Source organism: Pinus tabuliformis, chromosome 8 (assembly GCF_031772625.1).
Source record: "Pinus tabuliformis cultivar Carrire ecotype Pingquan chromosome 8, CPIR1, whole genome shotgun sequence".
NCBI lineage: Eukaryota > Viridiplantae > Streptophyta > Pinopsida > Pinales > Pinaceae > Pinus > Pinus tabuliformis.
Window position 1 is genome coordinate 345556562 of NC_142294.1, and position 27815 is coordinate 345584376.

General features: G+C 42.6%; 2 protein-coding genes across 5 annotated transcripts in view; one reads left to right on the top strand and one right to left on the bottom strand.

Annotated features, from left to right (window-relative positions):
* LOC149235555 (uncharacterized) overlaps positions 1-27815 on the top strand; it is a 311771-nt gene that overhangs the window by 226002 nt on the left and 57954 nt on the right. The window lies entirely within an intron of this gene.
* The window catches only part of LOC149235556 (uncharacterized), a 66891-nt gene that overhangs the window by 14825 nt on the left and 24251 nt on the right, over positions 1-27815 (bottom strand). Inside the window, exon 5 of the mRNA XM_089460990.1 lies at positions 16283-16504. Within this exon, the coding sequence (XP_089317116.1) occupies positions 16283-16504 (222 nt within the window). The remainder of the gene's footprint in view (positions 1-16282; positions 16505-27815) is intronic.

The window sequence follows — 27815 nt, forward strand, 5'->3', positions numbered from 1 at the left end:
CTTTGTTTGTATCATCAGTTTTACCTTTCTGTTGGTTTCTTTTCTGCTCAATTTTGTCCCATGGTAGCTTGCATGTAGAGGCATCATGTGATCCATTTCTTTTGCAGCGAATGCAGTGTAAGTCTGCCTTTTCTCCTTAAGAATGTCTGCCCCCCCTGCCTCTGAAATATCTTCCTCTTCCTCTTCGTCCACCTCTTCCTCTTGTAGAATCTTGAGCAGGATGCTTTTTTTATGAGCAAGGCACACAGTCTCTTCAGAAGATTCAGGGGCTGTCTTCTTTCCAAAGGCTTTCTCTCTTTCAGCAAACTTTTTCACAAGAGAGTCAAAGGTTATATCTTTAAGATTTCCATTTGCTTGTAAAGACTCAAGATAATTGGAGTAAGTAGGATAGAGTGCCTTGAGAAAAGCAATAAGAGGGATATCCAGCTCAACCTTAGTGGATTTGATATCATGCATTATAGACTTTACTTCAGATGCAAGAGCAAGAGGATCATTATTTTTCAGTTCAAGAGTGAAGAGTTTAATCGTGAGCTGAACAACTTCAAGTGCAGAATGTGAGTCATAGAGTTCTTTCAGCTTTTGTAAAGCTTCAAAGGCAGTTGAATATGATGAAATATGGCGACTCACCTCTTCATTTACAGATGCTGTGATTAATGCATAGGCTTTGCTGTTCTTGTTTTCCCAAATGACGAGCTCTTTGTCTGAGGTAGGCTGTACTAGGTCATTGTCTCCTTCTCCGACACACACTCCTTTCCACAACTCATTGAAGATGAGGGTGTGTTTTATCATCCGGGACCATTCATGATAGTTCTCCTTGCCAGTGAGAACTATTCCTACCATGGAGATGATTGAATGCATTCTGTAAAAAAAAACTTCTGCTGATAGAAAAAATACTTCTGCTGATATACAGTGAAATTGTACTCAAAAGGGCAAAAAGATTTCAAATACTTTATGCACTATGTTTTCTTCAAATCCCTCCAATGTTTAATATATCCAACATATAACTGGACCATTAACTCAATAAGAGCAGCGTATTCAATTCCACAATGCACAACATTTCACGTTCATATACCATATATACCAATCAATAAAACGTTATGGGACAACGTTAATACCATTATTCAACGCAGTTCAATGGGACAGTGTTAAAACAACGTTTATACTCATTCAAATGGAAACCATTTTACGCATCTGCTACCATTTCCATAATCAATTTCTCGGCTTCCTTTAAATATTTTCTTTCACAAAATGAAGCTCTTCCATTTCCAGAATCAATCTCTTGGCTTCACGTAAATATTTTGTTTAATGAAATGAAAACCTCAAACGGACAATATAATGAAACCCGATTTAACAGGGATATCATCAAAATGTACAATTCTCAAACCTTCCGCATGCATTCAAAGCAAAGTGAATATTTTTACAGTCCAGAGCAAGCAAACATGTCCACTCATGGATTATTTGCTGTTTTCTTTCCAAGATTTCAACTTCGTAGAAGAGTGACGGAGCACAACCAGAATTTGGGAGAGAGGTTAAAATATAAAACCCTTGACCAAAAACAGACATTAAAGATGATAGTGGCGGTAATAATAATATTGTACATCTGATTTTGGTAGAAAAGGCCCTAAACAAGTTCTCATTTCTTAGCTTTCTTTGCAGCACCGCCTGCTTTCTTGAGCGTGGGCTTCTTCACAGCCTTGGGAGCTGCCGGCTTCGCCGCCGTTCTTGTAGAAGACCTCTTCAACACATATACCAAAACTTGGACGGGCGTAGTCGTTTTAACGCAGATACAAATTCAGTTCAAACTCAAACGCATGGGCATATACCATTCAACGATAAAGCAATACAGGTATCTCACTGGACAGAGTTACGCATACCATTCAATGTCGAACCATAACGCATTCAACAGGAGCTGGACCTTCATCAATGGTGGCGTGTCAGCCTCAGTGCTAAAACAGGAAAAGATAGTGCTATAAAAAATTGACAGTATGGACAGATGTGCAGTGCTGGCAGAGGCAGGTTATTTCAGGACAGAAGGGAATAAGGCAGAGGCAGAGGTCAGGACAGGAGTTACAGGAGCATAATAGCTAAAACAAAGAGCTGGCTCTGATACCATGTCAGGCCAGGCAGTAACTCCACAAAACAAAAACTGATTCGTCTATTATTCCATAGGTAGGTCATTGTTATATACAATAGGAGTGATTGTTCAGTTCATCTCCCGATGACTGTTCACATTCCTAATTTATTTATTTACACAAAATTCCCCCAATCATGAAGAGATTAGGTGTCAATAGAGTATTCCATCAGAGAATCTTTTTATATCCCCATCTGGCAAATGTTTCCTTTTTGACTTGATGTATGATGAGCCATGTTCGAGATGACTTCATCCTTTCCTTCAATGTTCAATGAGGTTCCCAAGAGCTATATCCTTCATGTTTGACTGCCATGGATTTTGTCCTTCATGATTCCCATGGTGATGTCACGAGCTCTTCTTTCTAATGCTTCCATGATGCCACGATGCATCTTATTGTCATGGTCATATCAAAAGATTGAGGAGCTTATAAGACCCTTTTGTGAGGGATACCATCTCATTCATAGTAGAGATCTGTTACTCCTCTTTCCTTGGCCCTTTTCTTTAGCTTCTTGCATCTTTTCGGTGATATGAGCTTTCTTTTCATAATCTTTCTATAGCATTGAATCTTAGCTATATCACTTTGTCTTTTTTTGAGGACCAAATTTCCTTTTCCTTTCTGCAAATGTTTGAGTCTTTTAACCTTCAACACTTTTGCCCTCAACTTGCCTTTTCCTATCTAGCATAGATACCATAAGTTGAATGAGGTAATTACGTTGCTTATCAATTAGAACAATGATGATTATCTTCTTATCATTTCTCCCAGATCTCCCAATTGAGATCTCATGAAGATATTCCTTCATTCTTTGATACCTTCAATTTTGTGTAGATCAAGTCTAAGTGATATGACCTTCTTTACTGCATTTTCAGAGAATATATCTTCTAGTATTTCATATATCTCTTTTATGTCTCCTCTCCTGCTACATAGGGATGAGAGGACCTTTGACTGATTTCATAAGAATCCTATGAGTCCCTTGATCCTTTTACATGCATTCAAACAATGCTTGACCTTTAGAGACTTTTCCATAGACATCAATGACTTCTCTTCCAGGGACTATATCTATCCTCCTTTCTTATGCAAGGAATTTCGATGACCCAACCGATTTATAGATCTCCTTGCACACACGAAGTCATTTAACCAAACTTGATTATAAAATGAAAGATACTTACTTGACAAGTGAAGATGAACTCTTCCACTTGATCACTTTGATGATTAGAGCTTCCTCTTGGATGATCTTCTTTCAGATGAAAAAGCCTTTCTTCAATAGAAAAGGTTGCTCCTTATGATGAGGATGATTTGTTGCTTCTTCGGATAATCTTCTTCTAGGGTAAGGAGATGATCCTTGCTTGTGAAGATGACATTGCCTTTTCTTGTAGTGTAGATCAAGACTGCTTCTAGGGTTTCAACTTGATGAGAGTCTTGGTGGCCTTTTGATGATGACTATGGAGACAAAAGTTCTTGCTGTTGTAGACTGCTTCTTTGATCTAGGGTTTGATCCTTCAATGTATATCTTGATCCTTTTGATATTGTTCAACTTGCTTTGATGCCCTTCTTGAAACTTGATCCTTGAATGTCTCTTTTCTGCCCTTCCTTTGACTTCAACACCTTAGCTCTGATACCATGTTGAAGAATTTAGGGCAATTAGGTTAATAAGATTCTTCTTGTGAAAATTTCTGAATCTAACACATCAAAAACCCCTATTGCAATTACTGGTTTACAATCTCCTACTTGTTCTTTACATTAACGAGTTATTTAATTGCATAAACATCGAAGTAAACACTATTGTAGCCTTTACAAATATATAGATCATGCCTTGAAATAAATTGAGACAATAACACAAGGGACACCGTTATTTTTAGTCAATCGTCCTCGGAAAAACCCAATTCGGAAAAACCTTTGCAGCATATGGAGGGTTTGTATTATTAAGCAGATTTCGTGAATACAACTAGAGTGCCAGAAATGGCTTACCCAACAAAGAATATCCTCGGCAGTAGTACCTCTATCCGGAGATGGATATTCCGGCAAATCAACAACCAGATGATTAAACCCCACAGTGACTTCGGCTATTTGTTGATTTGGGGTAGCATCGGATATGATCTAGCCATGAAAATTGGTGGAAAGGCTAAAGCACATGAGATCTCCAAGACCCAGAAATGGTTTGGCCAGATTCTAACTGGTTTGGGAGATATTAAAATAATTAATATTTTTAATGGAGTTCCTCAGTCTAAACTTAGGAAAAATAAAATATTAATGGGTATTAATATAAAACTGGGTGAGCTGAGAAATTTGAACTAGTGGTTTGGAGAGCAGCATGAGGCAGCAAGTATAGAATAGAGAGTCGGGAACATCACCAGGGGAACAACACAGAGGCTGGAGAGGCAGACATAGAGGCTACATATTGTGTAGTCACTAGAGGGCCTGCATGGGTGACGTAGAGAGGCAGGGGCTGGCGCAAAGGGTCTGGGAGCTACGCATAGGTTAGCCAGGCTGACGCTAAGACTCGGGGAAGTGCCGAGGAATTTTCTCTTTGTTGGGTAAGCCAGTTTGGCACCCAGTTGTATTGAAGAATTGCTAAATAATAAAATCCTCCCTTGCTGCACCGGTTTCCCACATTGGGTTTTTCTGGGGACTGATTGTCCAAAATATTTGTGTCGATGTGTTACTTCTTGTGCATGTGTTTGTTTCTGTATTATGCTGTGATATCTGCAACATAGTTTATTTTAATGTTTAATGAAGAATCTTCGTAAATAACTTATCGGGAAATAAGTAGGTAAAATAAATCAGTTGTTGCAGTGATAGAATTTTCATATGCTATCAGAGCAAGTAATCAGAGACAAAGAGCGAAAATCAATTATGGGTCAAGACCATGATGCAAAAACATCTACGTTAGGAGATTCGCACAAATTTTCAGAAAATTGCACAAGAGAAAGTGATTTCAATCTCTCTATGTTGGCTTCCAGGCTGGAAGAAGGAGTGGCTTGTGTGACTAGCTCTGCATCATCAGAGGTATGGTATATAGACAGTGGGGCCTCTTGGCATATGATGGGAATCCGGGAATGTTTTTTAGATTATCAGGAGGAGAAGATGAACTTTCAGATCACCATGGGGAACAAGGCAAAATGTACTCCAATAGGGAGGGGTACCATAGTTTTTCAAACATAAATGAGAGAGCGGTTCCATGCTACCAATATGTTGCATGTACCAGGATTGGGGATGAACTTACTTTCCGTGTCGCAACTTCAAGGCAAAGGCTATGACGTTTTCTTCATCAAGGAGAAAGTATACGTCAAACACCCGAGTTGGAAAAAGAAAGTGCAGATTGGGATCAAAAGTAACAGGTTGTACAAACTACAACTAGAATCACCAATGGCACTAATAGGAAGTCATGGAGACAAGGATTTAAACGAACTATGGCACAGAAGAATGGGACATTTGCACCATGGGGCTCTGAGAATTCTCAGGAGCACTGTAATAGGAGTTTCGAATCTTAGTGTGGAACGAGATGATGTATGCAGAGGATGTGCTCTAGGAAAGTATGCCAAGGCAACATTTCCTAGAAGTAAAAACAGGGCCAAGGGTGTACTAGGATTGATACACTCAAATATCTGCAGACCCATGTCCACGAAAGCTCTTAGTGGTGCCTAGTACTTCCTTACCTTCATTGATGACCACTCAAGGAAAACTTGGATTTATTTTCTGAAAACCAAGGACGAGGTTTTCTGTCGATTCAAAGAGTTCAAAGCTCTAGTGGAGAATCAGACTGGGAAGAAAATAAAAGTTCTGCGCTTAGATAATGGTGGAGAGTATGTCGATAAGGATTTCACTAATTTTTGCGCTAAGGAAGGCATCAGAATAGAGTGCATAACTCCATACAATTTGGAGCAGAATCGAGTAGCAGAAAGAAAGAACAAGACTATTGTAGAAGTAGCTAGGGCCATGATGTATGATCAGGATATGCCAAAATTCCTGTGGGCAGAAGCATGCAATAGAACAGTCTATGTTGAGAATAGAACTCCTCATCGGGCATTGGGCAAGATTACTTTAGAGAAAGTCTTCATAGGGAAAACGCCTGAAGTCAGTGATTTCAGGATATTTGGGAGCTTAGCATATTGTCGCATGCCCGAGGAAAAGAGGAAGAAGCTGGATCAAACTGCAGAGAAAGGATATCTAGTGGGATATAGCGAGAATGCTAAGGCATACAGAATCTATCTTCCAGGGAGTAGGAAGGTAGTAGTTCGACGAGATGTGAAGTTCATGGAAGCCAGGGCCTTCAGAAAATCTCGAGAAATGCCTTCCGAGGAGTAGTTAAAATAGGAACCGTTGGTCAAACCTCTTCAACCAACGGAAGAAAAGAATTCTTCCTCGGGTCAGGAAGAATCACAGAATGATGAGGAGCCAAAGAAGCACCTACTGGCAGAGGAAGAATGAGTAGGGAATTTCGTCAGATTCTGCGAGATGCGAAGGACTTCATCAGTGCGCCAAGGAACAATAAGAGGGAGAAAAAACAACCAGATAGATATTAGACATTAGTAGCTCAGGATGGGGAGCCTGCCAATTTTCAGGAGGCAGCTCAACATCAGGTTTGGCTGGATGCGATGGTAGAGGAGTACAACTCCATATTGGTGAACGATGTCTGCGATGTAGTGCCAAGGCCTCATGACAGATCATTGGTAGGTTCAAGATGGATCTACAAGATTAAATACGTTGCAGACGACAATGTTGAGAAATACAAAGCCAGATTTGTGGCTAAGGGGTATTCTCAGAAGGAAGGAATTGACTACGAAGAGACCTTCGCCCCGGTAGCGAGGTATACATCTATTAGAACCGTGATATCTCTTGCAGCACAAATGGGGTGGGAGATTCATCAGATGGATATCAAAACGACATTTTTGAACAGTGTGATAGAAGAAGAGATATACATTGAACAACCAGAGGGCTTTGAGACACATGAGAAGAAGTCTCATGTATGCAGATTGAAGAAAGCCTTGTATGGGTTGAAACAGGCACCTAGAGTGTGGTATGGGCGAATCGATGGCTACTTGCAGAAAATGGGATTTGTCAAGAGTGACGCAGATCCAAATCTCTACTATCTGGTTGTAGAGAATGAGCCTCTAATCTTAGTATTATATGTGGATGATCTCTCCCTGACAGGATCATCCAGACTCATAGGGGACTGCAAAAAGAATCTAGCCACAAAGTTCGACATGAAGGATTTGGGACGAATGCATTATTTCCTGGGGTTGGAAGTTTGGCATCAAAAGGGGGAGATCTTCCTTGGGCAAGGGAGATATGCTACAGAAATCTTGAAGAGATTCAGGATGGAGGATTGTAGACCCATGGCTACTCCAATGATAACCAACTGGAAGAAGATTGATGCATCAGAAGACAAAGATGTTGATCCCACCTTATACAGGCAGCTCATAGGGTCCCTGATGTATTTGGTCAATACCAGGCTAGACATTTGCTACGCTGTCAACACCCTTAGTCAGTTCATGGTGGAGTCGAAGAGGGAACACTGGGCAGTAGCCAAACATGTTCTCAGATATTTACAGGGAATAGTCGATTATGGACTCTTGTACACCAGGGGTAAGTATATCAGATTGAGTGGGTTTACTGATGTAGATTGGGCAGGAAGTTCAGTGGATCGGAAAAGTACCTCTAGGTATTGTTTTAACATGGGATTAGGAATGACCTCCTGGTGTAGTAGGAAACATAAATCCGTGGCTTTGAGCTCAGCTAAGGCGAAATATATGGCCGCAAGCACAGCTTCGTGCAAGGCCATATGGCTTGGAAAACTGCTTGTGAACCTATTCCGAAGAAGGATGGAGGCGACCAAGATCATGTGTGATAATCAGAGTTGCATCAAGCTCTTTGAGAATCCAGTGTTTCATGATTGGTCAAAGCATATTGATATCTGGTGTCACTTTATCAGAGACTATGTCCAACTAGGAGCTGTACAGTTGAGCTACACTCCTATAAGAGAACAGGTGGCAGACATCCTTACCAAGGCCCTTGGAAGAACCAAGTTTGATTATTTTAGGGAGAAGATGGGGATGATAAAGAATCCATTTCAGTAGCAGAAATGGGTATGATGTTGCAGTGCAGTAGCATGATGCAATATGATGAGTAGTTTGCAGTGCAGATGCAGTGTTGGGAAGATGGACCAGTAACAACACAGATGTAGAGGGAGCTGTAGTATAGATGTAGCAGTGGCAGTGATAGAGCCATGGGCAACAGTACAGGATGCAGCAGCGCAGAGGATGTTGGGTAGGGAGGCTTAACATCAACACATGTATTGATGCCGTATGATCAGAGTAATGCTCAGTGTGGAGTATTACTAGAGCACAGTCCTCGCTAAGAGGGAGTGTTGATTTGGGGTAGCATCGGATGTGCTCTAGCCATGAAAATTGGTGGAGAGGCTAAAGCACATGAGATCTCCAAGACCCAGAAATGGTTTGGGCAGATTCTAACCGGTTTGGGAGATATTAAAATAATTAATATTTTTAATGGAGTTCCTAAGTCTAAGCTTAGGAAAAATAAAATATTAATGGGTATTAATATAAAACTGGGTTAGAAGGTTCCAAAAGTCATGGATCAAGCCAAAGCTAATCTTAGCCGTTGATTAGAGATTTAATCTCGATCGTTGAAAGATCAACAGGAAGAGTATAAGAAGAGGCTTGAGGGTCAGTTGGAGAATACACTGAGGGAGACCAATCAATTCGATTTCTGGAGTGGGGTTAGTTGAGAAATTTGAACTAGTGGTTTGGAGAGCAGCAGGAGGCAACAAGTGCGAAACAAAGAGTCGGGAACAACACTTGGGGAATAACGCAGAGGCTGGAGAGGCAGACGTAGAGCCTCTTAGGCAGATGCAAAGGCTGCAGACTACGTAGTCACTAGAGGGCCTGCGTGGGTGACGCAGAGAGGCCCAGTACTTACACAGAGAGGCAGGGGCTGATGCATAGGGTCTGGGAGCTACGCAGAGGTCAGCCAGGCTGATGCTGAGATTGGGGGAAGTGCTGAGGAATTTTCTCTTTGTTGGGTAAGCTAGTTTGGCACCCAGTTGTACTGAAGAATTGCTGAATAATAAAATCCTCCCTTGCTGCACCGATTTTCCCACATTGGGTTTTTCCAGGGACTGATTGTCCAAAATATTTGTGTCGATGTGTTAATTCTTGCGCATGTGTTTGTTTTTGTATTATGATCTGCATTAGAATTTATTTTAATGTTTACTAAAGGATTTTCGTAAATAACTTATCAAGAAATAAGTAGGTAAAATAAATCAGTTGTTTTAGCGATAGAATTTTCATATTGTTCCCTATGCTGGACATCGAAAGCTGCTCCAAGCACTGCTCAGGAACTGCGTCACTATTCCAAGAGCTGCGTCACCCTCTCCTAGCTCAAAATCTGTTGATTTTCTCTCAGTCTACCCCACAAAATCTCGCCAACGCTGCCTCTGAGTCCCAGCGTCAGCCTCTACAGCTTCTGCGCTGTCAACGTCAACCTCTGCGTCCTCTGCGTCAGCTCTACGACCTTTGCGTTAGTCCTTCTAGGGCCTGCATTGTCTCTCCCGGCATTGCGCTGCCTCTCTGTTATGTATTCTTCAGCCTCGGATGAAAATCCCTTGCTGAACTGCCCCTCGTTGCAAGTTTGATCACTAACGCGATTTCCTCAGCAAACACTGACCTAGAAAATCGAATTCTTGACCTCTCTTAGTGTGTCTCCAACTGACCTTCAAGCCTCCTCTTATACTTTTCTTGTTGACGAATCAACGACCGAGATTAAATCTCTAATCAATGGCTAAGATTAAAACAACTTGATCCTCGTCATTAGAACCTTCTCACCCATATTTTTATTAATACCCATTAATATTTTTATTTTCCTAAGTTTAGACTTAGGAACCCATTAAAAATATTAATTATTTTAATAACTCCTCATCTGGGTGGAATTTCTCCAAACGATTTCTGGGTTCTGGAGATCTCACGTGCCTTAGCCTCTCCTCCAATTTTCAAGGATAGAGCACATCCGATGCTACCCAAAATCAACACTCCCTCTTATCGAGGAATGTGCTCTAGCAATGCTTCACCATAGAAGCATCACAGTGATCTTTCGCATCGGTCCTCTGTGTTGAGGCTTGGCCTACTGCCCTACATCCATTGGACTGTTGCTTCCTGTATTGCTGCCCATGGCACTGCCACTGCCACTGCTACATCTGTACTGCAACTCCCTCTCAACATGCTGCATCATGCTGCCCATAGCACTACCACTACTAACTGTTGCACTGCAACTCAGTTACCAAGAAGTAAGTAACTGACTTCACCCAAACACTAACATCCTGGTCAGTCTGGAAGCCTCGTGATGCTGAAGCTACCTCTGCTGCTATCCTGTGCTCCCTCTGCTGCCATTGCACTGCTGCAACCTCTTCTGTGCCTCTCGCATTGCTGCAACCTCCACTGTGTTGCTACAGACTTCTGCACTCTAGCACTGCCTTGCCACTCCATCACACCTTGCTCCACCCGACACCTGTCATCATTCTACTGCCTTTGAGGGCTCCTGTAGCCGTATGTGATCCAAGAGTTTGGGCACCTCAAGGATCCTACCCCACCTTTTGTAGTCCTCTCGACTACAACTCTTTGTCTCCCCACCTCTTCGCTAGAGGAACATGAGCACTCATGGCACAATCATCATCAGTCTCGACATCCTTCTCCGCCTTTGTTGGTGTAGCCTTTGAGTCGGAAGCTTCTCCCTTGCCTTTCTTCCTGGGGCACTGAGAGGCATAATGTCCCAGCTCGCCACAGTTGAAGCACTTGGCTTTAGAGATGTCTTTCTTCTTCCTCTTCTGTACCCCTTGTTGTCCCGCTGATGCGAGAACTGCATCTTCCTCCTCCTCCTCCTCCTTGATTCGAACTCCTTTACCGTTACTCCCCGTCTTGGTCAATCTCCTGAGCTCTTCCTGTCGAAGAGTTGCCCACATCTCCTCCCAACTGGGGAGTTGCTTTGCCCAAAATGATTTGGACAAATGTCTCCCACTCCTCGGACACTGCATTCAGAGCAGTCCAGACCATGAACTCTAGATTGGGTGTAGATCCCATGGAAGTAAGCTGGTCTCAAATCCCGTAACCTGAGAAGGAAGGGATCTATCTCCTCTCCTTTCTGCATCTGATATGTCCTCAACTGATTCTCCAATAACATCTTCCGCTGCACGGAAGAGCCCTCGTATAAGGTGGTCAGGGTCTGTCACATCTCCGTTGCTGTGTTTTTTCAGCAATATGTGGTATTACATCATCCTTGACCCCATCTAGGATCATGCATTTCACCTTCGCCTGGGCCTCCTCATACTTTTCATTTGCATGAGGGTCAATTGGGACAACTACTGTTCTTAAGGCATAGTCCTTGATGCAATGTTTATCCAGGATTGCCAAGATCCTGGCCTTTCAAATGACAAAATTGGAAGTCCTGTCCAATTTGTCCTGATCCCTCAATCCATTCACTGCCATCTTTGCTCCTCTTCTCTAGACTCCCTCTGAGTCCTGATTTCCCTCTCGGAAATCCTCCAACCAACTGTCGAATCACTCCTCTCCAATCCTCCTTTGCTCCTGCAACTCGGATCTAGATTTTTTGGCTAGAAATCTGTTGAGGTAATGCTTCTCTCTACCTTGGTTCAGTCTCCTTAGACACTGTTCTACACTAATAGAAACAATGTCCCACCAGCTCCTCAAATCAAAATCTGCACAACTCCCTTAGCCCCGCCAACTCGAAGAATTTGAGTCCTTCAGGCTCTGCCCAATCACTGCGTAGGCTGAATCTGCTCCTCTCGGCCAACTGCATCAATCTTTCCTGGCTCAGAAAGATGACGTGTCTCTGCGTGTGCCTGATCTGCCCTCGTCTGCCTCTGCGCTGGCCCTGATGGCTGACGTGACTACTGTGTGGGCTCCTCCCAGCTACTGCATCTTCCTCTCCCGGCTTAGAATGCTGATGTAGGCACTGCATGAGCCTCTGCGTCACACTCTCTGCACTACGTCACTCCTCTTACCTCTTCAGCTCTGGAACAACGTTGTCTCTCGGGACAGCTGCTTTTCTGCTGCGAATTCTCAATTTTTTTCGGCTGGTGTCTTCAGTCGGTAATTGCTATGATACCATGTGAAAATTCCTGAATCTAACACATCAAAAACCCTTTCTGCAATTACTGGTTTACAATCTCCTATTTGTTCTTTACATTAACAAGTTATTTAATTGCATAAACATCGAAGTAAACACTATTGCAGCCTTCACAAATATACAGATCATGCACTGAAATAAACTGAGACAATAACACAAGGGACATCGTTAATTTTGGACAATCGTCCCAAAAAAACCCAATTCGGGAAAACCGGTGCAGCATATGGAGGGTTTGTATTATTAAGCAGATTTCGTAAATACAACTAGGGTGGCAGAAATGGCTCACCCAACAGAGAATATCCTTGGCAGTAGTACCTCTATCCGGAGATAGATATTCCAACAAATCAACAACTGGATGATCAAACCCCACAGTGACTCCAACTGTTCCCTATGCTAGACAGCGAAAGCTGCTCCAAGCACTGCTCAGGAACTGCATCACTCTTCTAGGCGCCGTGTCACCTTCTCCTGACTCAGAATCTACTGATCTGCTCTCAGTCCACCCTACAGAATCTCCCTAGCGCTGCCTCTGAGGCCTACCGTCAGCCTCTACGGCTTCTGCGCTGCTTGCGTCAGCTCTACGACCTCTGCGTCAGTCCTTCTAGGGCTTGCGCTGCCTCTTTGCTATGTATTCTTCAGCCTCGGATGAAATCCCTTGCTGAACTGCGTCTCACTGCAACTCTGATCAGTAACATGATTTCCTCAGCAAACCCTGCTCCAGAAAATCGAATTCTTGATCTCTCTTAGTGTGTCTCCCACTGACCCTCAAGCCTCCTCTTATATTTTTCTTGTTGACGAATCAACGACCGAAGTTAAATCTCTAATCAACGGTTAAGATTAAAACAACTTGATCCTCGTCACTTAGAACCTTCTCACCCATATTTGTATTAATACCCATTAATATTCTTATTTTCCTAAGTTTAGACTTAGGAACCCATTAAAAATATCAATTATTTTAATAACTCCTCATCTGGGTGGAATTTCTCCAAACGATTTCTGGGTTTTGGAGATCTCATGTGCCTTAGCCTCTGCACCAATTTTCAAGGATAGAGCACATCTGATGCTACCCAAAATCAATACTTCTCGCCATGATAACTATTTGTGAGGTATTTTAAACTTTTTCCTTATTAGCACAATATTCTCTTGCTATTATTAGAGTGTGTCTTTTGAGTTCATCAAATAGTTACCAAAACAAAAGAGACAAGAGCACAAGATGTTGGCTTTCTGCTAGGGCCAAAACCTCTCACTCTTTGGGAGGAAAACCTGCACAAAATTCTTCCTATAGAGATTTCAATTGACGAATACCAAGTCCATGACCCTTGACCTATTAGGCCACTCGAAGACCAAGACACCAATCCTCTTCTTTGTCACTGCTGAGATCATCATCATCACTGTTGCTACACCAAGGTCATCATTATTGCATCACTGAGGTCATTACAGTTACACCATTGTTGCTCCTTCACAGAGATCATTGCTACTCCTTCACTGAGACTTTCACCATAACAACGAGATCTCTATATGTATGAGAAATGCACCTAGTTCTACATCTAGATCATGACCTTGTAACTATGTCCTCCTTAAGATCATGATTAGCATTATGCTGAGATGATCACTGCGTTTAGAATGAATGTCGAGACAAAGTGTGTTACTGTGGGATCTGTTATCAACCCAAGAAACTCTCCTAGGTTGTATATCAGAGATGCTCGGAACATTACAAACTCAACAAAAACGTTGGAAAAATGGTGGATGAATGAAAGAAATGCTGCATATTCAAGCCAGATAACCACTTCTACTGTGCTTAACCCCAGACATGGGTGAACACCCCCAGACTACAAGGCTTTAGATCACCAATTACTCACAGTTTAAGGAAAATGTGATCATGGAGAAGACTGACCACACTAGCAGATGCACAGGACCCTGCGATGGCCGACTGCAACCAGTTAAAAGGTCTGTAAATCTATTTCTTAATGCATAGACAGGATGACAACTCTCTGGCACTAAAACAATAGAAACCTGCATACATATTCAATAATACATGCTAAATTCTAACACAGAGGTGGGATGACAACGCCTCTAATCAGTTAAAAGGTCTGTAAATCTATTTCTTAATGCACAGACAGGATGACAACTCTCTGGCACTGAAACAATAGAAACCTGCATACATATTCAATAATACATGCTAAATTCTAACACAGAGGTGGGATGACAGCCCCTCTAATGCCAAACATCAACAACATATGAATAAATGCATAACAGGCACAGCCTGGAACAAAGAAGAAGAAGTGGAAAGTGAGCAATTAACAGCAAAAAAAGCTTGCATTAGCTGAAAATGAAGACCAAAAGCTGTAGGTGTCACAATAGTTGCAGTCTCCAGAAGTTGAAGTTTAGATTAAGATAACATTCATCGACCTCATTACATTCTCTTTCTGGGTATATATGGAGGTTGAATGCAAAAATCTCTGCTAACCTATGCGTGGAGGGGTCATAACTGACCACCAACCACATTTACAATCTGAAATGGGCCTCTGCTGCAAACTGCTGATTTTAATGGACAAAATTGGCCTGTTCTGATGTTTTGCTGTCCTCGTCTGAGCAACTGGAGTAAATTATGGATGAAATTCCATGCCTGATAAATGCTTTAACTGCTCGAGGCAGTCCTTTTCGTCCTTCGGCCATTCTGTGTTGAATGCAGTAGTTGAGGCTTAACTGCGCATAGCCGGATTCTGGCCTCCTTCTTCCTTCGGGAACATGATACAAGTCGGGAGCATGGAGACTTCATGGCGGACGAGGAGCAAGACAAAGACAGATAACAACCGTTGGATCCAGCAGATGAACGGCGGGGATCGCTGGCGGGAGGAATCGGGAAGAAACGGGCGGAGTGAATATGAGTCGTCGGATCGCAGAGATCAACGACTACGATCAACTGACAGGGAGTAGAGGGAGGACACGTAGATGGAGCAACGAGGGCCATCGGATCTGGATGCGGCAGATCCGATGGCTATCGGGCGACGGAGATGAGTGCAGGTTAACGAGCGGGAGGACGTACAAGACAGGCGGTAAGCAGTTTCCCCGCACCGCCTGTCGGAGGAGGCGGTATCCGTATAACGGGCAGCGATCCAATAGAAATATAACACGTGGCCCCAAAAAACCGCCGCCCCCGCGGGTTAACGGGCGCGCAAGTTGCGCGATTGGGGGAAGCGTCCACCGTTGATCTGGCGATGGACGGTCAAATGACAAGGAAAGTGCATGAGGTTTAACGTGCGGGCGGAGAACGCGGAGACTGTTAGATCGGGGTGATCAACGACTGAGATTTCAAAAGCGACAGAGGGTTAAAATGGCGCGGGTTCATGTTTTAAACGCCCGAGCTAAATAAACATGGGTTTATGCAGGTTTTATAGTGTTAAAACAAAAAACGCCCGAGAGCCGGAAAAAGGGCTTAAGCGGGGTTTAAAGGAGAATGAGGAAGATTAAGAGGAAGGAGGAAATGGAGGTGGCGGGAGTTATAAGGGCATAATGAAAATGAAGGAGGAAGGATCCAATAGACTGCTGCGAGCTCCTTTGCAACCAAAATCAGCACTGCCTAACCTGTTTTATCCATCAAATGTCAAAGAACATAGCAGAGCTAACACTGGCTTCTTCTGGGGATGAGATCCTCCCTGTGAGGTCTCAAGAACCTGCAGACCAATGCCTTCATGCAAAACTAGCTTTAAAAACTATGCCTAGTATCCATTGGGCATGGAGTCAAACCAAGTCTATGCTAAAGAACACAGTTATAACATTAAGGCTGGAAAACTTAAAATTTCAAAAACTGCTCATCTGCTGGGCCATCAAAATTGTTGCCTGTCATCCAGTTCATCATAGATCAGCAAGACAGGATTTATTTGATCCTCTACCTCAAATAGATTGGGACATTTGAGCTTAATAGGCAGATATGGATCAAATTTCATCTCCCTTCTGTGTGCTCTCCTCCTTGGATGTTCTTTATGTGAGCTTCTGTACACCTGCTGAATAACCATTGTTGCTGTGTACTTGTTTGTGTCTTCTGTGGTCTGCACAACTAACATGAATGATGAACCACTGTATTCTTGTGCAGGGGACACAGGGACATTATCTGCTCCTTCATTTTTCTTGAAACAATCCTCATCCAAGTAGGAGTTCCAAGACTGAGCATCCTCTACCTCTGTTATCTGATAAGCTGCCCCTTCATTCTGTGTGGAGGCCATCTGAGCAAATTTCAGAATATCAAGACTGAGATGATCAGTTTCAGCCTTGAGCATGGAATTTTGTTCTGCCTCAGTGTTCAAGGGGCAACTTGGAGGGATTGTAATCTGAGCAGACAGAGAAACAAAAGATGATGGGGAGCTTTCTACTCCCTTCTTGGTCACTGGATAGGGGACAAAAGCAGGTAGGAGAATTTGCAGATCTGCATAGTCATTAAAAGCTGATTTGGCTTCAAGCTCGGGTTCTTGGAGGAAAGTAGGACCTGCTACTGGCTGCTTCTGCTGATCAACTTGTTGTTCTGCAGCTACAACAAATTGTTGAGCAGTGCCTCTGGATAATGCTTTTTCATAAGCAGCCCTGGTTAGGAAAGGAGCACCTTCCAAACCATGGACCTCCTCCTCATGCTGCACTTCTTTCATGACTATATTCTGTAAATGGGCCTTGACCCCTTTATCTTCATTTGTAACATTATTTCTTTGCAAAATCTGCAACTGCTCCTATGTTCCTCTAATTGGATTTGGAGTTGAAAAAGAACACTGCTCAGCTTTTAGCTTGGAAACTTCAGAGGCCAAAAACTCTATCATCCTGGCTAATTCATCGATCTCAAGCTCTGAGGATGATGAGGATTCACCTTCCTGTCTTCTCCTTTTAGCATCACCTTCGAGTCTCTCTGCAGCAATAATGTTTGCTTCTACTTCAAAGGCTGCAATTTTCATATCAGTCAAAGAAGCACATCTTCTTTCTCTCAACAGCAAGTAGAACTGAGAATCGAAAGCATTGGCATAAGTAATCATAGCAGAAGCAGGGGTAGGTCTTACTTCAGCTGGCATTCTGCTGTACATGTGATTGAATCTGATGTTGAAATCAAACAACAACTCACCATCTTCTCTCTGCAAGTTCCCAAATTCATCATGATAAAAGTGCAGATCTTTATTATTTCCCCAGTGCTTTAAAAACAGATCATCTAATGCCTCAATGTCTGCAATAAACCTAGGGGTAATTCTCTAAACCATTTTTTAGCCTTCCCATCTAGGCTTTGGACAAAAACCCTCATCTAGACATCCTCTTCATTGATATCCATGTTATCAGCATAACAATAAAAAGCTTCTAGGTGTTTTTCAGCTGATATTCCTTCTGTACCAGTAAACTTAGGCATGAATTCTTGATAATCTCTTGCAGGCATGGCATTTAAAGGAACAGGCAAGACGAGGGGTCCATACCTAGCAACAACTATTCTTTCTATCTTTGTGAGGGCTTGCTGGCCTGCCATGACTGAGGTGTATAAAAGGATATTGGTGGGCTGAGTGATATGAATCAATGAAAAGAATGACAAAGACAAAGGAATATGATGAACATCATGGATACTTGTTTGCACTGAGGTCCGAAAGGGAAATGAATGACTAAGGAGCTGTATGAATCTCTGAAGGTATTTCTACACTGGCAGAGATACATAAAAATTCTTTAAGGCTTATCTGACCCTGATGCTCCTTTCTGCAAAGTCTTTCTTTTGCTTAACGGTCTTCTCAGGATTAGGCACTAATTCAGCTGATGATTTCTAAGTATTTCATCGAACATGCCTCACCAACTGCACCAGAACTGCAATGTGGAGTTGCCAAAAATTGGTCTTCCTCGAGTGGACTCGCCAGATGGATGATTACAACCAAAAGTATGTGCCCAGACCTTGTCTATCATCAAAATCTGGAACTGTGTCATTCTCCCAGGGAAGTTGAGCTTCAATTCTCCTCTCCCCGGCAACAACGCCAATTGATGTTATCACCCCAAGAAACTCTCCTAGGTTGTATATCAGAGATGGTCGAGAACATTACAAACTCAACAAAAACGTTGGAAAAATGGTGGATGAATGAAAGAAATGCTGCATATTCAAGCCAGATAACTACTTCTACTGTGCTTAACCCCAGACATGGGTGAACACCCCTAGACTACAAGGCTTTAGACTACCAATTACTTACAGTTTAAGGAAAATGTGATGATGGAGAAGACTGAGCACACTAGCAGATGCACAGGACCCTGTGATGGCCGACTGCAACTAGTTAAAAGGTCTGTAAATCTATTTCTTAATGCACAGACAGGATGATAGCTCTCTGGCACTAAAACAACAGAAACCTGCATACATATCAATAATACATGCTAAATTCTAACACAGAGGTGGGATGATAGCCCCTCTAATGCCAAACATCAACAGCATATGAATAAATGCATAACAGGCACAACCTGGAACAAAGAAGAAGTGGAAAGTGAGCAATTAACAACAAAAGAAGCTTGCATTAGCTGAAAATGAAGACCAGAAGCTGCAGGTGTCACAATAGTTGTAGTCTCCAGAAGTTGAAATTTACATCAAGATAACATTCATCAACCTCATTACATTCTCTTTCTGGGTATATATGGAGGTTGAATGCAAAAGTATCTGCTAACCTATGCGTGGGGGGGTTATAACTGACCAGCAACCACATTTACAGTCTGAAATGGGCCTCTGCTGCAAATTGCTGATTTTAATGGACAAAATCGGCCTTTTCTGGAAGAAACGGGCACAGTGAATATGAGCTGTCGGATCGCAGAGATGAACGACTGCGATCAACTGACAGGGAGTATCGGGAGGACACATAGATGGAGCAACAAGGGCTGTCGGATCTGGACGTGACAGATCCGATGGCTATTGGGCGGCAGAGATGAGCGCAGGTTAACGAGCGGGAGGACGAACAGGATAGGCGGTAAGTGGTTTCCCTGCACCGCCTGTTGGAGGAGGCAGTATCTGTATAATGGGTAGTGATCCAATAGAAATATAACACGTGGCCCCCGAAAACCGCCGCCCCCGCGGGTTAACGGGCGCGCAAGTCGCGCGATCGGGGGAAGCGTCCATTGTTGATCTGGCGATGGACGGTCAGATGACAAGGAAAGTGCACGAGGTTTAACACGCGGGCGGAGAATGCGGAGACCATTAGATTGGGGTGATCAACGGCTGAGATTTCAAAAGCGACAGAGGGTTAAAATGGCGCGGGTTCATGTTTTAAATGCTCGAGCTCAATAAACATGGGTTTACGCGGGTTTTATGGTGTTAAAACAAAAAACGCTCGGGAGCCGGAAAAAGGGCTTAAGCGGGGTTTAAAGGAGAATGAGGAAGATTAAGAGGAAGGAGGAAATGGAGGTGGCGGGAGTTATAAGGGCATAATGAAAATGAAGGAGGAAGGATCCAATAGACTGCTGCGAGCTCCTTTGCAACCAAAATCAGCACTGCCCAACCTGTTTTATCCATCAAATGTCAAAGAACATAGCAGAGCTAACAGGATCATCGAGATCCTCATCATCAAAACTATGCCAAGATTGTGATTGTAATTTCTCCCTGCACCGAGATCTTCATCATGATAGATATGCCAAGACTGTCTAGTATGCCGAGGCAGTGATCATCATGAGACTTTACTTTTGGGGTACCCATCCGAAAAACACAGAGATGCTGATTTGTATCCATCCAAAATACTCTACCCTGTACTTATCCGAAATTTCAGAGTATTCTAGTTCTTCTTCTATCTGTAATGCAAATCTTACACGCCTATTTATAGTGGTTAGTCATGCATATAAGCCGACATGAGAGAGTGAATTGTTGTGTGTCCTTATATGAGCCGACATGACTTCTTTTTATATCGTTTGGAGGTCGACTTCTTCAAGAGGGATTGTGCTTGTCTTTGGAGGGCTTCTACACATTTCTATAGACTTGAATACATTAGAGATAGGCTCAAGACATACGTGACATTGACTCTTTGACTTAATAATAAATCCTAAGGCTCTCAATGGGAGCCATTAACAAATAAACCTTTTGACCCATGTAGCAAGACATACAAAAGTAATTTTATTTCTTTTATTTCATCATTTACAAAGATTATGTCATTATGAAGACCGAACCTAGTTACACTTTCTTCAACAGGCTGAGATCTAATCTCAGCCTTTAATGAAAAGTGTTAGGGTTTCCTATATTAATGAAGCTAAAGAAGGAGAAAACGGTAGAAGCTACATTCCTATTCTTCATGTGCATTTTTGAAGAAGTGAAGGGAGAGAAATGGGAAGAGAAGGGGTACCATGGTATCAGAGCTTTGGTGAAGAAGGAAATAAAAGGCAATCTCAAGCACTTGATCAGGGAACCATTCAAAAAGACTATCTTAGGGAAGGAGTCTACTAAAGGAAGATGTCTAACGCAATCAAGTGAGAGAGAAAACGTGAAGGGGCCTCTAACTACATGTCCTGGAAGAAGAGGATTGACCTAATCCTTGAAAAGAACAAGGTACTAGACTTGGTCAAAGGAAAAGTAAAGAATCCTACAGAGGATTCCAGTGATGCTGACAAAGTGAAATACAGGGAATTAGAATTGGTGGCCATGACTCTAATGGTAGAAGGAATAAAGGAAAACCTTGTCCCATTCATAGCTAACATCGATCATGCTCAGGAAATGTATGAAGCCTTGTCAAAGTTATTTACTATTAAGAACATTGGTCAAGTAGCAAGTTTGAAGAATGAGCTAAGGACCACAAAGATGACTAAAGAAGACACTGTGGCATCCTTCTTTGTGAAGATAGCTAGAATCAGGGATGATCTTTTGGCCATTGATGAAATTGTTCCAAACAAAGAACTCATGATCACTGCTCTATTAGGATTGCCATCCTCTTGGGGTGCATTTGCTGCAGGTCTTTACAGTTGGAAGGAATCTCCCACTTTTGAAGAACTATGGATTGCCTGCAGTCAGGAAGAATTAAGGATCTCATTAGTTGCAAATCCTGAAGGAGTATCAAATGCCTACATTGATCAACATAAGGGAAAGAAATCAAAATGCCTAGGGAAGAAAGTTGACATGTCCAAGATAGAATGCTACCAATGCCATAAGTGTTGGAAAATGTAACTATGTTCGGTCTTCAATAATGTACTTGTCAAAAGAATAAAGAAAAGAATTATTATTATTATTATTATTATTGTGACTTATTAAAGCATGGGTTTCATGCTTGGGTCACCTTGTTTTAAGTCAAAGTCCCCATTGAGGACTTCTAGGATTTATTCTAAGTCTATAGAATTATTGTACATTTAAAGAGACCCTTCTTGGGCTTTTGAATCATGTAAAAAGGTTTAGTATTGAGTCAAAGATGAATTATGGAACTTCCACACCATGTCGACCTAAGGGAAGATCAAGACCCTATTCGACCCCACAAGAAGGCAATAAAAGGAAAGACATCGAATTCATTTGGAGCATCACTCCTCATCAAGTTCAAATTGTCTCTACTGGGTAGAAGTGCGAAAATCTTGTTGCTGGGCAGAATTGCGAAGTGGGTAGTTGGGAAAGTCTATTGCCAGGAAGTCGAAGTTAATGCGAGTTTGAGTGAGTCTAAGGAGACAAGGACAACTGAAATTTTGATGGTGGTCTCTCTCTGTTTCGTGCTCTGGATCAGGAGATTGAAGTCCCAAGTTGGACTACTGTCGGAAGCTATTAGCTACTGCAAGTTGCTACATAATCGAAGTTGTTGGGAAGAGTTCGAACTTCTGGAGGCTGACTTGGTGTGGAGGGAAGGTCTAGTCTTGATCTAGTGTGAAGAGTCTCAAGGAATACTATTGAAAGGGAGAATTACTTTGACTGGGTTTTCCCTTCGAGGGGGTTTTGCCCTGGCATGTGCCTACATCTTGTGTCCATTGTTTATTGTGCTGCTGCTTTTGGTAATTGCTTGATGATCTAAAGAAAGAAGATATAAAGAATCTTAATAATAAGAAACATCACAAGTAATTATCAAGATCAAGAAAACGTTTACTGCCTTTCTAATTTTCCAACATGGTAACAGAGGTTTGGTGAAGAAGAAAAAGGCAGATCCATTCATAGGCACTATCTCAGGGAAAGAGTCTATTATATTCAAGGGAGATGTCTAACTTTGTCCAGGGTGAAAGCAAGCTTGAAGTAGCATCTAACTTCAGATCTTGGAAGAAGAGAATTGAAGAAAAAGGCAAATCCATTCATAGGCACTATCTCAGGGAAAGAGTCTATTATATTCAAGGGAGATGTCTAACTTTGTCTAGGGTGAAAACAAGCTTGAAGTAGCATCTAACTTCAGATCTTGGAAGAAAAGGATTGACCTAATCCTCGAGAAGAACAAGGTGCTAGACTTGGTAAAAGGAAATATAAAGAAGCCTACAGAAGAAGCTAGTGATGCCGTGTTAAAATTGGCAACCAGGGCAAAACTTCATGTGGGTCATCTTATTCATGGCTAATAATATTTTTATTAGATTCCTCTCATCGAGAGGTGTAGGATTGATATAAAGATCATCCAATTCCGATAAGTATTCATGGAGATATGAAATTATTTTGATTATGGAATTATTATCAAGCCGACCTACAACTCATGTAGGCTCAGAAGCCCAATAGTCGCATCTATTCACCCACCAACGTTGTGTATAAATATAAGAGGAATTTTCCTCATTTGGACTCATTCATCTCATCACATCTCTCTCTCTCTACTGCGCAGATATGAGTCTCTTCTCTACTGCGCTGAAATGGGTCTCTCTCTCTCACACATGTGAAGCCGGAAGCTGTTGAATTTGAAGCTGCAACTGCAGAAGTAAAGATTGACTTGCGTGGCCTAGAAGATCTCCTCTTTGGAACTGCGCTGTAGGTTCATCTGAACCTCCTTCGAAAGCCGCAACTTTTGGTGGTGGAATGAAGTCAATCCGACGAACGGTTTGCAAGATATCGACTGCCCTAGTTTGAAGCCAGAAACTGCTGAAACTGAAGCTGCAACTGCAGAAGTAAAGATTGACTTGCGTGGCCTAGAAGATCTCCTCTTTGGAACTGCGCTGTAGGTTCATCTGAACCTCCTTCGAAAGCCGCAACTTTTGGTGGTGGAATGAAGTCATTCCGACGAACGGTTTGCAAGATATCGACTGCCCTAGTTTGGAGCCAGAAAACTGCTGAAACTGAAGCTGCAATTGCAGAAGTAAAGATTGACTTGCGTGGCCTAGAAGATCTCCTCTTTGGAACTGCGCTGTAGGTTCATCTGAACCTCCTTCGAAAGCCGCAACTTTTGGTGGTGGAATGAAGTCAATCCGACGAACGGTTTGCAAGATATCGACTACCCTAGTTTGGAGCCAGAAACTGCTGAAACTGAAGCTGCAACTGCAGAAGTAAAGATTGAATTGCGTGGCCTAGAAGATCTCCTCATTTATACTGCGCTGTAGGTTCATCTGAACCTCCTCTGGAAGCCGAAACTTTTGGTGGTGGAATGAAGTCAATCCGACGGTCGGTTTGTGAGATATGGTCTGCCCTAGTTTGATAATGAAGCCGCTAATGCTGATGCTACTGATATAGGGTTTGCTACTGCTGATATGAATCAGATTTATTGTACTATTTCTATCTGTTGAATTATTGAAGATAAAAGAAGATTTGATCAAAGGGTTTCCCCACACATTGTGGGGTTTGTTCCTGGCTAGCCGCCACATCTTGTGTCTCTTGTCTTGGCTTGTTTTTTATCGATCGTTTAATGTTCTATCTGCACTTTACTTTATGTACATGTGATTGCTAATCGGTGGAATATAATAAGAAAAAGAAGTAAACTGTTATAAGCATAGAACATACCATAACTGAACATGGTATTAGAGCTGAGGTGAAGACAAAGCCCGAGCAAGAGCAAGAGCAATCATTGAAGAGAAGATTGGCAAGGCTATCCTAAAAGAACTATGGGGTCCTCAACACTCTTTCCTGCCGAAGACAAGCTCCGTGAGAAAGCTGACTATCACGGATGGAAGATGTCTATCGATCTAACCCTTGAAGATCAAGGAGTGCTGGACCATGTAAGAGGCAATATTGTTGAGCCTTCATCAAATGCATCTGCTGCTGCCTGGAACAAATGGAAAAATGGAGAAGTCAAAACAAGGAAGATCATTCGGGACTCTATCGACAAGCGCTTGGTGGCCTACATCTCTGATCTAGACACCTCCGAGGAAATCTACGATAGACTGGTGAGTTTATTTAAAGTTAATGATGCAAATCAAGTTTTGTTTCTTAGAAATAAGCTGAGGGAAATCAAAAAGGGTAAAGATGAAAGTATGCAAGCATACTTCTTAAGAGTCACCGAGATCAAGAACGATCTCCTATCTATTGGGGAAACTATTATTGACTGGGAAATGGCACTCACGACTCTTGGAGGATTACCATCTGAATGGTATGTGTTCAGGACTACTCTTCTGAACAATAATGTAATTCCTAGTTTCGAGGAATTAATGGCTAGATGCATTCAAGAACAAACAAGGGTAGAAGAGCAGGAAATGCCCTTGCCTAAAGGTCCTCCTGCTGCTTTTTCTTCTCATGCTAAGAAAAGAAATAATTCTGGGTCTAAATCAAAAGGAAAGGCTGGACCTAAGGGTGGAAGAAAAGGATGATGTTACATCTGCGATAAAGCAGGTCACTATGCAAGGGAGTGCCTTGATAGAAAGGACTCACACCGGGATAATGATCAAAATCCCCCTAATGGCAAATCAAAGGAATGACAAATTCAACAGCAAAGGTAAGAGGAGAGCTGGGGATCAAGGAAGAGGACAACCATTCAAGAAGGCTAGAAAGTCCAGGATGTATTAAATGCACCTGACCTCAAAAAAAAGAACCTAGTGTCCATCTCGGCAATGGAAGACAAAGGCTACAAGGTAACCTTAAGCAATGGCAAGGTATGTATATGGAAATGCTTTTACTCTTGGGTTTAGTGTTGATTCATCATATCAGGTCGATGGAAGTCCGCTAGGTGTCATGTCTTGTGACACAACTCTTCAGTTCGAACTTTGGCATCAGAGGTTTGCCCACCTTCATTACAAAGCTCTACTTGGTGTAAAACAAATGGTGACAGGGATGCCCGAATTCCAAGTAGAGAAAGAAGGTGTATGTCTGGGATGTGTCGAAGGAAAGCTCAAAAGGGGACCGTTCCCCTCAAGCCAAAGCAAGACCTCCGATGTATTACAGTTGGTTCACTCAGGCATATCTGAGGCTGGCATTAAGAGGGAGACTACTACACCACATACTCTTGAGCAGAATGGTGTGGCAGGAAGGAAGAACCACACGATGATGGAAGTTGTCCGGGCCATGCTACATGATCAAAGACTTCCAAAGTTTCTATGGGCTGAAACTACAATCACCGTCGTATATGTACAAAATTGATGCCCTCATCAAGCATTGGGTTCCTAAACTCCTGAAGAAATGTTCACCACCGGTCAAAGGGAAGTCGTGATTAGTCATGATGTCACCTTTGACAAAGATATGGCTCTCAGCAAGGTGAACAATCTTTCGACTTTGAGGAGCTCTCAAGAAGCCAACACCAGGGAACCGAAAGAAAAGGATGATGAATCAATGCCTGATGTAGAAGAACCCATGGATCTGATAGATTCTCATCCACATGAGCCTTCCTCTTCTAGGAAGAGGCCTTCATGGCTTAGGGGGATACTTGATGATGCTAAAGGACATGCTGCACCCTGAGGAACCTTCCGTCAAAGTAAGAAACTTAATAAGTATCAAGGATACCTGACCATCATGAGCACGATCATACAATATGAGCCTTCGTCATTCTTAGATGCCGTCAAGCATCAAGTATGGAAGGATGCTATGACCGTAGAATATGAGTCTATTATGGAGAATGATGTCTGGGAATTAGTTCCCAGACCCTGGACAAGACAATTGTTACTTCAAAATGGCTTTACAAGATAAAGCATGCAGCAGATGGAAGCACGAAAACGTATAAGGCTCGTTTTGTTGCTCGAGGTTTCTCCCAAAAGGAAGGTATAGACTATGATGAGATATTTGCACCTGTTGCCTGATATACGACCATTCGCTCGATCATAGCCCTTGCCGCTTCACAAGGATGGAACCTACATCAGATGGATGTCAAGACTGCGTTCTTGCATGGCTCGATCAAAAAAGAGGTCTACGTGGAGCAACCCGAAGGATTTGAGATTTATGATCGAAAATCTCATGTATACAGGTTGAAGAAAGCTCTCTATGGGCTGAAGCAAGCACCCCGAGCATGGTATGAGAGGATCGATAGCCACTTGATGAAGCTGGGATTCACTAGGAGTGAAGCCGATCCTAACCTTTACTTTAAGGTTGAAGATGACAAGCCTCTCATACTGGTATTGTATGTACAGGTGCAGACCCTCTCATTCACAAATGTAAGAGGGAGCTGGCCTCTGAATTTGAAATGAAAGACCTAGGACTGATGCACTACTTCCTAGGACTTGAAGTATGGCAGAAGCCAAGGGAATATTTCCTATCTCAAGGGAAATATGTGGTAAAGATATTGGAAAGATTTGGTATGATGGACTGCAAGCCTGTGACTACCTCGAGGATCTTAACTTTTAGAAGTTATATGGTAGTGATGTCGGACCAGATTTGGGAAATGCCTCTGAGTTTCATAAACTCATTCGCATTGATGTTCTTGGTGAACCTCCGTCCGAACATATTTTTTGCAGTTAGCATTGTGAGCTCATATTTGGTTGAGCCTCACTGGACTGATGCCAGGAATCTTCTGAGATGTCTTCAGGACACAATCTCTCATGGATTAAGATACACTGCCGGAGATGTGAGACTACTTGGATATATTGATGTTGATTGGGCAGGCAGTGTGGTGGACCGTAAGAGCACTTCCGGGTGCTGTTTCATCTTGGGATCTGCTTCGATATCCTGGATGAGTAGGAAGTAGAAGTTGGTGGCTTTGAGCACCACTGAAGCAGGATATATTGTTGCTAGCATAACCTCGTGTGAGGTAGTCTGGTTGCGAGAGCTCTTCAGTGAGCTGTTTGGATTTACATTGGATACCACTGTGATTCTCTATAACAACCAGAGGTGGGATTCGATTATTGAGGAATCCCGTATTCATCGATTGCTCCAGCAGATAGACATCATCTTGGATATGGTAAGTTGATGAGCAGGGAGGCTCCATCGCATTAAGATGATGTACAGGTTGATACACCTTGTCAAATCCCCGAGGAAAGATCTAATCTGTGATTTTCCCAAACGACTTGGAGTCGGTAAGAAACCCTTGTACAAGGGTCCTGCATGTTGCATACTTGAGCTCTGGGAGCTCTGAGGGCTTGCAGTTATTACTGGAGCAACATACGACCACAGGGTGACTCACCCTCCCCTGGTGGTGCACACTGGAACAAGATGATTCGCTCTCTTGTGGGACAAGATGATTCGCTCTCTTGTGGAACAGGATGATTCGCTCTCCTGTGTAGCAGGATGATTAGTTCTCCTGTGAGGCCTGGATTGATGTGTTCTCCATGGCGATTGTAGCAAGA